We start from the raw sequence: 11,135 nt of genomic DNA, 5'->3' as shown, positions 1-11,135 counted from the left end.
TTTGAATTCCTCCCCTCCCTCCAACCCACACGTATCTTTTCCAGCTGTTTCAGAGAGGATTTCAACTCTGCTGTTGCCTCGGGTCCTCTGAAGAAGCTCCACCCAAATGAGCGCCCTCTACTATAAGGCAGGAGAACTGCGTGCCTCACCTACGTCAGGAATTTTTAGGCTTTTAACCCTTGCTTAACTCTGTTCGAGTGATCATAAAACGCCTAAAGTTCTCCTGCCTCATAGTAGAGGGCACTTTTTTAGAGGATTTTTTAAACAGTTAGGCAGAGTCATCCACGGTGAGGCAGCAACTAGCTCAGCCTGACCTCAGCTCTCGCCTTTTTCCTTTTACATTTTTTTTTCTTTTCAGGATGACAGCTGTGCCTCCCCTGCCTCCCCTGACTGCACGTCACTGTGCTTCACATAATCCCCCCTTCCATTTTCCCACAGCAGTAAATGTGACAGGCTGGAAGGCCCAATGCAGAAGATGGCTTCCCGGCCTGACATCTTACATGAGAAGCAAAACATCTTCAAGAAAAAAAAGAAAAAGAAAATCCAGTTGGCTCTTGAAAAAAAAAAAACATCATTGGGACAACCATGACCTGGATGAGTGAGAATCTCCATAGATACAGAATAGGGACAATAACATTGCAGCTTCCATTGTCTTCCCTGCAATTACCCAAATTATAATAATTACAACTTCTCAAATGAAATCCAACAGCTTTACCAAAGTTAAAAGAAAAACAGCTGATGTGTAATTTCAAACCGGGTTATAAAACCCCTTTACCCCCTGACATTCAAATCTGGGCTAATTGGGGAGAAGAGACAGATGTAGCTGTGGGGGTTTCCCCCCCCCACACACACACTTTTCCTTTCCAAGGTATCTATGTGGCATTCTCACTGTTGAACTCTATTGGAAGAGCTTGCTTGAATTAAATATAGTCCTATAGTCCTAGGGACGAGGTTCTTGATGGACATTTGAACACCTAATCTGCACCTAAATGATGCTATTAGAAGTCTTGTTTCTTCTTTTATCTCACATAGACAACATCAGTGCAAAGGTCTGCTTCCCACCTGATTCCTTTTCCATCCCTCATGAAGCGTACCAACCAGGGGACTTCCTCCTAGGTGGGATTACCTCTCAGATGTGGTACTTTTTTCATGAACTTTCCTTCCACAAGCAACCTTCAACGGACTTGAGCTTCCAATTTCCAATGTAAGAAACTCTTGGATCTGACTTTAGAGTAATCCTGTTCTCTTTTCTATGACAGAATATGTCAGTTGGACAACTCTGTAAATTGCAAGACTTGGCGATAAGCAAATGTAATGGATGAATGATGGAGACAGCGTACAAACTTATTCTCACAATTTTTGAGGACTAATTAAAGGGGAAATGAGTAAATAGATAAGAGGAAGTCTGTCTCTGTCTCTGTCTCTCTCTGTCTCTCTCTGTCTCTCTCTGTCTCTGTCTCTCTGTCTCTGTCTCTGTCTCTCTCTGTCTCTGTCTCTGTCTCTCTCTGTCTCTCTGTCTCTCTCTGTCTCTCTCTCTCTGTCTCTCTCTCTCTCTCTCTCTCTCTGTCTCTCTCTCTGTCTCTCTCTCTCTGTCTCTCTGTCTCTCTGTCTCTCTGTCTCTCTCTCTCTCTCTCTCTGTCTCTCTCTCTCTCTCTCTCTCTCTCTCTCTCTCTCTCTCTCTCTCTCTCTCTCTCTCTCTCTCTCTCTCTCTCATGTTCTCTCCATTTATACATCTAAGACATTATAATTGGAGTAACTACTTCCAAAGTAATTTTTATTTGGTTTGGTTCCAGTCACTGAATTCATCCAATAATTCCATTCTTCTACCCAGAATTTAGGAGGAATTTCCTAACAGTGAGAACAATTAACCAGTGGAATGGCTCACCTTCAGAAGTTGTGGATGCCCCAACACTACAATTCTTTAAGAAGAGATTGGACAGCCACCTGTATGAAATGTTATAGGGCCTCTTGCTCAATCAAGGAGTTGGACTACAAGACCTCCAAGGTCCCTTCCAACTCTGTCATTCCATTCTATATTAGATATCAAAGATACAAGTGTATATACAGTAGTCATCATTTGGAGAGAATAGTGTTAGTTAACCTTTGGGGTCTAAGCTATCATAATATAAATAACCTCCACCCCAAGAGTTAGACATATCAAGTCAAAGAAATGAAACATCGGAAGGGGGAAAGGGTTATTTAAAACTAAATGACTATGGAGATTCTCAATCATCCAGCTTACGGCACTTTTCCAAAAGACAACTAGATTTCCTCATGGTTTTTTTCCCCCCTTGAAAACATTTTGCTTCTCATTCATTTAAACCTAGTTTCTGCTAAGTGTAGATCGGTATTTTATACTATACTTCTGCATATAGAACCTAGAGCATAGAATAATGGAGATGGAAGGGATCTTGGGTGTCTTCTAGTCCAACCCCCTGTTTGAGCAGGAGATCCTATCTCTTCTTCAATGATGGAGCATGCACAACTTCTGAAGGCAAGCTATTCTATTGGTGGATTGCTTTCACGGTTAGGAAATTTCTCTTTAGTTCTAGATTGCTTCTCTCCTTGGTTAGTTTCCATCCATTGTTTCTTGTCTTGCCTTTTAGTGCTTTGGAAAATAGTTTGACTTTGAATAGTTTGACCCTCGCCTTTGTAGGAAACCCTCAAATATTGAAACACTGCTATAGTGTCTCCCCTAATCTTTCTTTTTATTTGGTAACCGTTCTTGCTTCTACCATCTCCCTACATAGTTTTATCTTTTCTTTAAACTTCTCTCTTCTCTCTTTGACGCATTTTATGAGGAGAACCATGTTGGTACATGGTATCCAAAACTCAGAGGGTGATTGGTAGCACTTTGTACTAAGGGAATTTTAGGAATTTTTGTTTATATTGATTTTTTTTCCACATTTTATATTGCTTGTAGTAAGTAAAACGGATCCAGAGACTGATTTTAAAAACCCAGTTATATGGGTTGTACAATCTGAACATAACTGTCTTTCAGCATAGTGACAAAGTTCTACCAACATGTCCTGGGCTTGGTGTTTGCGGTAAATGAGATAAACCAAAATCCCCAGATCTTGCCCAACGTCACACTTGGATTCCACATCTACGATAGTTATTATGATGAGAAGATGACTTATCGGACCACACTGGACCTGCTCTTCAAATTTGATAGATTTGTCCCCAACTATGCATGCAACATCCAGAAAAATCTCATGGCCATCATTGGTGGACTTGGCTCTGACATCTCCTTCCACATGTCTGACATCTTAACCCTTTATAAAATTCCACAGGTAAGATCTTCAAATGCATTTTTGTCCCCTCTAGTTGTCTTGATTCCTGGTGATTGCCTAGGTAAGTCCCTACAGTTTTCTTGCCAAGATTTCAAAAGTGGTTTGCCATTGCTTCCTTTCTAGAATTTAGAAAGGCCAACCAGCTAGCTTCATGCTAAATAATGGACTAGAACTCACAGTCTCCTGGTTTGCAATCTAATGCCTTAACCAACTCTCACACCACTATGAAAGCTATACTGATTTGATTATGAATTAAGATAGAAGGGATGCAGTAGCTCAGTGGCTAAGGCACTGAGCTTGTCAATCAGAAAGGTTGGCAGTTTGGCAGTTTGAATCCCTAGTGCTGCGTAATGGAGTGAGCTCCCGTTACTTGTCCCAGCTTTTGCCAACCTAGCAGTTCGAAAGCATGTAAAAATGCAAGTAGAAAAATAGGAACCACCTTTGGTGGGAAGGTAACAGAGCTCCATACGACCTCAGCGTTGAGTCATGCCAGTCACATGACCACGGAGACGTCTTTGGACAGAGCTGGCTCTTTGGCTTTGAATCAGCGATGAGTACAGCCCCCTAGAGTCTGGAATGACAAGAACATATGTGCGAGGGGAACCTTTACCTTTAGCTAAGATGGATAGGCATTTATTTCATTTTTGGAACAATATTATAGTTTAGAAAAAAGGAAGAAAGATTTGACTGCAACAAATGTTTGACTATTCAAAATGAAGCCAGGTTATTGTGGTTTAAAGGATCTTGACAATTAAAGAATAGCAAAATAAGGCAGAGTAATGGATTCAAACAGATTTACTTACTATTATTCTTTTTTTAGAAATCGTTTCATTTTCCCATAGACCAGCACTGTTTACTTGGAATGAAGAAAAGATATTCAAATCATGATCTGAGACTCCATGTTCTAAAAAGGCAATCACAAAGACTGAGAGATGATCAAGTGAAGTTCTAATGTCACTTTATAAAACCTTAATAAGATCATACCTAGAATAATGCATCTAGTTTTGGTCACCACACTATAAAAAGATAATGAAGAAAAAGTGCAGAGAAGAGCATCAATGATAATTAAGGGACTGGAGACTAAAACATATGAAGAACAGTTGCAGGAACTGGGCAGGATTAATCTAGTGAAGAGAAGGATCAGGAGATACATGATAGTAGTCTTCCAATACATGATATCAGTCTTCAAATAGAGAGGAGGGGGTCAACCTATTTTTCAAAGCACCCAAAGGCCAGACAAAGAATAATGGATGGAAACTGATTAAGGAGAGATTCAACCTAGAAGAAATTTTTCTTAAGGAGAAATTTTTGGACAGTGAGAGCAATTGACCAATGGAACAGAAGTTGCCTTCAGAAGTGGTGGGAGCTTCATCACTAGAAGCTTTCAAGAAGAGACTGGACTGCCATATGTCAGAAATGGTGTAGGGTCTCCTGCCTGGGCGGGGAGTTGGACTAGATGACCTACAAGGTCCCTTCCAACTGTGTTCATCTAATCTAATCAAATACATCTGCCTTTCCTTTCAGCTCACATATGGTTCTTTTGCCTCTGAACATACCAACCCAACAAAGTTTCCTTCCTTTTATCGCATGGTCTCAAATGAAGCCCCTCAGTATACAGGAATTGTCCAATTACTGAAGCATTTTGAATGGACTTGGGTTGGGCTCATTGTTTTGAGAGACGAGAGCGGAGATCATTTCTTGAAGAGCTTGGAACATTTGTTTTTCCAGAATGGAATCTGTTCTGCCTTCACACAAAGAATCCCAAGCCAAGGTCGTTTGCCATCGTTAACCCAAATCAACGAAGTATCCTCAAGCACTTATCAATACGTCATGGACAACAGAGCCAACATATTTGTGGTGTATGGGGAAACACTCACAATCATGTGGCTGAGTTCTCTAATGTTTCAGTCTGATACTTTTCAGCAGGAAAATGCATCGATGGGAAAGCTGTGGATTGTGACTGCCCAAATTGATTTCACAATCATGGGCCTGGTAACCAGCTGGGATTCAGAATTATTCCAAGGCACCATTTCCTTTGAGGTTCCTTCAAATGAACCACCCGGGTTTCAGACATATCTTCAGAACCTAAAATGCTGCTCAGAACAAAGGGACACTTTCCTGAAGGATTTCTGGGAGCAAGCCTTTCACTGTACCTTTTCAAATTCCAAAGAATCTGTGGAGCACGATAAAATATGCACTGGGGAAGAGAAGTTGGAGATGCTTCCAGGTGCTGTTTTTCAAATGCCAATGACTGGTTACAGCTACAGTATCCTTAATGCTGTCTACCTTTTGGCACATGCTTTGCAGGCCATGTCTTCGTTTAAGTCCCTCCACCGAGCATCAGTGAAAAGAAAGAGACTTGCACGTCAAGATCTTCAGCCTTGGCAGGTAATAAGGATCGTGGTGGCTCCGGTGGTTAGGACAGTGTTTTGATGATTTGCAAGCTCATTCAAGACCAGAGTGTTCCTTTGTGGTGGGATGAGCTCCCACATTCACTCCAACTCCTGCCAACTTAGCAATTAGAATGGAATAGAACAGAACAGAACAGAAGAGAATGAGAAATAGAACAGAACAGAATAGAACAGAATAGAATAGAATAATGGAATGAAGAATAGAATAGAATAGAATAGAATAGAATAGAATAGAATAGAATAGAATAGAGTAGAGTAGAGTAGAGTAGAGTAGAGTAGAGTAGAGTAGAGTAGAGTAGAACAGAACAGAACAGAATGAGAAATAGACAGAACAGAATAGAACAGAATAGAATAGAATATTGGAATGAAGAATAGAATAAAATAGAATAGAATAGAACCAAACGAAACCAGAACCAGAACCAGAATAGAATTGTTTATTGGCCAAGTCTGATTGGACACACAAGGAATTTGTCTTTGGTGCATATGCTCTCAGTGTACATAAAGAAAAATGAAATAGAACACATTCATCAAGAATCATAAGGTACAACATTTAATGATGGTCACAGGTTACTAATAAGAAATCAGATCATACTAGAAAACAAATAAAACAATGTAAAATGTGATGTTTTATCTATTCTTTCTTTTTCTGGCAGCTTCACTGGTTTCTTCAAGGCATTTCCTTCAACAACTCAGCTGGAGAAAAAGTGACCTTTAATGATAAAATGGAAGTTGCCACTGGCTTTGATATAATGAAGATGGTCATATTCCCAAACAACTCCTTCGCGAAAGTCCAAGTTGGAAGGATAGCTACCAAGGAAGGGCAAACCTTCAGCTTTTCTCAGGATAGAAAGACTTGGCACAGGCTTTTCAACCAGGTGAACTTTCTCTATTTAAATCCACTGCTCCTTTGTCTGAAAAAAAAAGTATTTGATGGATTAGAGACTTCTTCTGGCTTAGGAATTGCCTCTGTAGGGGTAGTTTTATTTTCAAATGAAGAGCAATACTGCATTTCCCCAAAAATAAGACAGGGTCTTATTGTCTTTTGACCCCTGAAATAAGCCCTTGGCTTTCTTTTCGGGGAGGGCTTATTATTTGCGAGGTGCAGGAGGTGGTGAACGTGGTTACCTCATGGCTGCTGCTGCGTTGTGCGTCAGAGAGTGGCCTGCCACTCCTTTTGTGGTGGCCATTAATGGGACCATATCTCTATCTCTGAAACATGACTTGGGAATCAAGTTTTTGATCTTTCAAATTCTCCCCAACCAGTCTCAAGAAATCCTTGCTAATCTACTGTATGCACATATTTATCCATATGAATCAATACAGACTTGTTTTTTTTAATATACTATATGATGAAGAAAACTAGTTTTCCTATCCTATTATTTTCACATTTATGGACAGGTTCTGCCCTTTTCTCTGTGTAATGATCCTTGCCAGCCTGGATACCAAAAGAAAAAGAAGGAAGGGGAGAAATTCTGTTGCTATGATTGTGCTCCCTGCCCAAAAGGGAAGATTTCACGCCAAATAGGTAGGTAATATAGCACAAAAAATATTCCATCATGCATTAATGCAGACAAACATATGCAAAATGTGTTACCCATGTTTTTCTGAAAATAAGACCCTGTTTTGTATTTTTGGGGCCACCAAAAAAGGTACCTGGCCTTATTTTCGGAGGAGGGGGTGTCATCCACTGACTCACCTCACTTACGGGCATCACCTCTGGTCTCTTTTTCACTATCAGAGACCTTCAGGAACTTCTTTGTCTGGCTTTTTTGAAGGCCTCTGTAGCAGAGGTGAAATTCAGCAGTTTCTGACAGGTTCTGGAAAACTGGTGGCGGAAATTTTGAGTAATTCAGAGAACCAGCAAATACTACCTCTGACTGGCCCCAGGTGGGGTGGGAATAGAGATTTTGCAATATCCTTCCCCCAGGAGTAGAGAGAGAATAGGGATTTTGCAGTATCCTTCCCCAGGAGTGGGGAGGGACCAGGTATTTTGTAATATCCTTCCCCTGGAGTGGGGTGGGAATGGAGATTTTACAGTATCCTTCCCCTAGGAGTGGTGAGGGAATGGGGATTTTGCAGAATCCTTTCCCTGGAGTGGAGTAGGAATAGAAATTTTGCAATATCCTTCCACCAGGAGTGGAGAGGGAATGAGGATTTTGCAGTAGCCTTCTCCCAGGAGTGGGGAGGGAATGGGAATTTTGCAGTATCCTTCTCCCAGGAGTGGGGAGGGAATGTGGATTTTGCAGTATCCTTCTCCTGGAGTGGGGAGGGAATGGGATTTTACAGTATCCTTCCCTTGGAGTGGGGAGGGAAAGGGGATTTTGAAGTATACTTTCCCTAGGAGTGGGGTGGGAATGGGGATTTTTCAGTGTCCTTCCCCTCCCATGCCTACCAAGCCACGCCCACAAAACTGGTAGTAAAAAAAATGAATTTCACCACTGTTCTGTAGTTGATAACAGACCTCTGCATCGATCCAGAGCTTGGTTATACGTAGGCTACAGAGACCCTCAGAAAAGGCCTTTAGGAAAGGCCTCTTCAGCCGATAACAGAGCTCTTGTTCGATCCAGAGGTCTGTTATCACTTCTTCTTCACACTTCCTTCCTATATTTCTTCTGTGATTTGAACCAGGGATGGAATTGAAATTTTTTTAGCAACTGGTTCTCTTCCTGGTTGCTGGGTGGGTGTGGCCATGGGTGTGTGGCCTAGTTGGCTTTCTGCACAACTGCAGAGGGGGATTTTTGCCCTCCCCAGGCTCTGGAGGCTTTCCTTAAGCCTCCAGGAGGGCGAAAAATGCCTCCCCGGGCTCCCGAAGCTCTCTGGAGGCAGGAAACAGGTCCATTTCCATACTTCCAGTACTTCTAGACCCATTTTTCACTCTCCCAGAGCCTCCACACAGGCCTTGCACTTATCTGGCACCCAAAAGGGGATGGGCTGGGGCAGGGTTCAGGGGGGTCAGTTGGTCCTTTCAACTACCAGTTCGGCAAATCAGATTAAAATTAACATCCCATTCGCCTGAAGTGGTCCAAACTGGCTGAATCCCACCCCTGATTGGAACCCATGTCTATCATCAAACCATCTTTTACCTATGGCTCACTCACTTTCATATCCAGTCCAGATTCATTCAGCATTTCGTTTGATGTTTACCACACATCCTTCTTATTGTAACCAACTCAAACTTGGCACACAGATGACGTACTCTCTGGATAAGATACATACTCTTGTGCCTTAAAATGGCTTCTACCGTACTGCTGTAAAATGGCTTCTATTGTACAGCACAGCGGAGTCCCCATGGTAACAATTTCACAGTACTCCACAAGGGGGCTCCCTCTGGTAAGGGGGAAAATCCAACATTAGAAATTACATTTGGTCTGGATGTTTTCCCCCTATAAATAAATACCTGGCCAATGCCAGATTATTGGCTAGTATATTCTATAAACTCTAAAGGCACAAAATTAGTTTTAATCTTATACTTGCTCAAGGTTTGGTTAAATACCAGGGGTTGACTTAGGAGTAAGGCCACAGGTGGATGATGAATGGCCCCTCCCAGAGGAAATAAAAGAGGAGCAAAAGGGGAGTGGAGTTTGCAGGAAACGATTAGTTCGTCTCATTGGTTTGTGATTCTCCAAGACTCCTTGCCAAGTTCTGCAGATCTCGGCCTGGCAGCTCTCCAAGCCAGATAAGGTCTGTGGCTGTAAATCCTCCCTTGAAAGACTTTGTCAGATGTGAGTGAGAATAATCCCCAGTAAATTAATAAAAGGGTTTTTTGTCGGGGCAAGGAGTTTGCTTCATGCCCTTGGGAAGCCTAGGCCAGAACAATATAGGTCTATAGCAAGAGTGTCAACCTCGATTTCATTAAAGGCTGCATCAGGGTTGTGTTTGACCTCACGGGGGCTGGGGGGGGGGGGTTATGGCCAGCTTGATGCTACTTGTATTGGGGGGGCCTCTGATGGCCCAGCAAAAATGGGCTCCCAAGCTCCGTTTCCAGCTACAGCTCTTTGGACAAACTTTCTTTTCAATAAATGACATTGTAGCTTAGATAATGAAACATCTGCAACCAAGCTCAGATAACAACAAGAACCTCCTCAAACCTTCTTTTCAAAGGAAGAATATACTCTATAAACTCTAAAGGCATCAAATAGTAGTTAATCGTATACTTGCTAAGGGTTTGGTTAAATACTGATAGCATACAAGTTAAGACTTAGGATAACACAACAATGTTTAACAGGCAGGGTTTAGATTAAATAGAATATGGAAATGTGCCGTGAACACACATGGTCAATTTTTTAATTTCTTTTTTTCAATTTCCAGATATGGTTGACTGTTTTCCATGTCCAAAAGATCAATATCCGAGCAAGGAGCAAGATCGATGCTTTGTCAAGACTTTAAACTATCTGTCCCACAAAGAACCATTAGGGATGAGTTTAGCCTTGGTTGGGATCAGCCTATTTATAACTACAGCTTTTATCCTTAGGACCTTTGTTAAGCACCAAGACACCCCAATTGTCAAAGCCAACAACCGGGAACTGACATTTACACTCCTTCTGTCCCTTCTCCTTTGCTTCCTTTCATCTTTGCTGTTTTTTGGACAACCTAACAAGACCACTTGCTTTCTTTGCCAAACTGCTTTTGGCGTCATCTTTGCGGTGGCCGTTTCCTGTGTATTAGCTAAAACCATCACCGTAGTTGTAGCTTTCATGGCCACCAAACCTGGATCCAACATGAGGAAATGGTTGGGGAGAAAACTGGCCAGTTCCATTGTTATTTCCTGCACCTTTGTTCAAGCAAGTATTTGTTCTTGGTGGATGGCAACCTCCCCTCCTTTCCCAAATTTGGATATGGACTCCCTCACCAGTGAAATCATAGCAGAATGTAATATGGGATCTTCTGTCATGTTTTATCTTGTCTTGGGCTACTTGGGATTTCTAGCCATCGTGAGTTTCATGGTGGCTTTTTTTGCCAGGAAGTTGCCAGATGCTTTCAATGAAGCCAAGTTCATCACCTTCAGCATGCTGGTGTTTTGTAGTGTTTGGTTGACTTTTGTCCCTACTTATCTGAGCACAAAGGGGAAGTATATGGTGGCTGTGGAGATCTTCTCTATCCTGGCATCCAGCGGTGGATTGCTGTCTTGTATCTTTTTCCCCAAATGCTACATTATTCTGTTGAGACCTCAATTAAACAACAAGCAGCAGTTAAGAAAAAGCAATTAAGCAAAGTTTATGAGTTCTTTGTGTGGTAGGCATGTAATCATGTGTGTATTACAATCGGTGGTGACTAATAAAATTCTGCCTAATTTAAAATGCAGCAGAACATAATTTAGCTACGTTCAGGGAGATAAGATAAGATGTGTATAATAAAAAGAAGAGATTTTTCTGTTTTACCAGGTCAGGAATTATAACGCCCTTATATACAGTATACAGTAGGATCAGAGGTG

The 11,135-nt window shown here is 41.7% G+C and overlaps 1 protein-coding gene across 1 annotated transcript; it reads left to right on the top strand.

Moving 5' to 3' along the window:
* Window positions 1-2,470: 2,470 nt before the first annotated feature.
* On the top strand, window positions 2,471-10,911 carry LOC309401196 (vomeronasal type-2 receptor 26-like; the record flags this gene model as incomplete). Its single annotated transcript, XM_081970258.1, has 6 exons — window positions 2,471-2,526; window positions 3,002-3,293; window positions 4,818-5,681; window positions 6,358-6,579; window positions 7,103-7,229; window positions 10,013-10,911. 6 exons carry the CDS (start codon window positions 2,471-2,473, stop codon window positions 10,909-10,911), a joined length of 2,460 nt encoding a protein of 819 aa, XP_081826384.1.
* Window positions 10,912-11,135: the final 224 nt, after the last annotated feature.

This window comes from Natrix helvetica (genome assembly GCF_964273705.1).
Source record: "Natrix helvetica genome assembly, chromosome: Z".
Taxonomy (NCBI): Eukaryota; Metazoa; Chordata; class Lepidosauria; order Squamata; family Natricidae; genus Natrix; species Natrix helvetica.
Note: the sequence above shows the minus strand (reverse complement) of the source record. Positions and strands in the feature narration are given on the sequence as shown.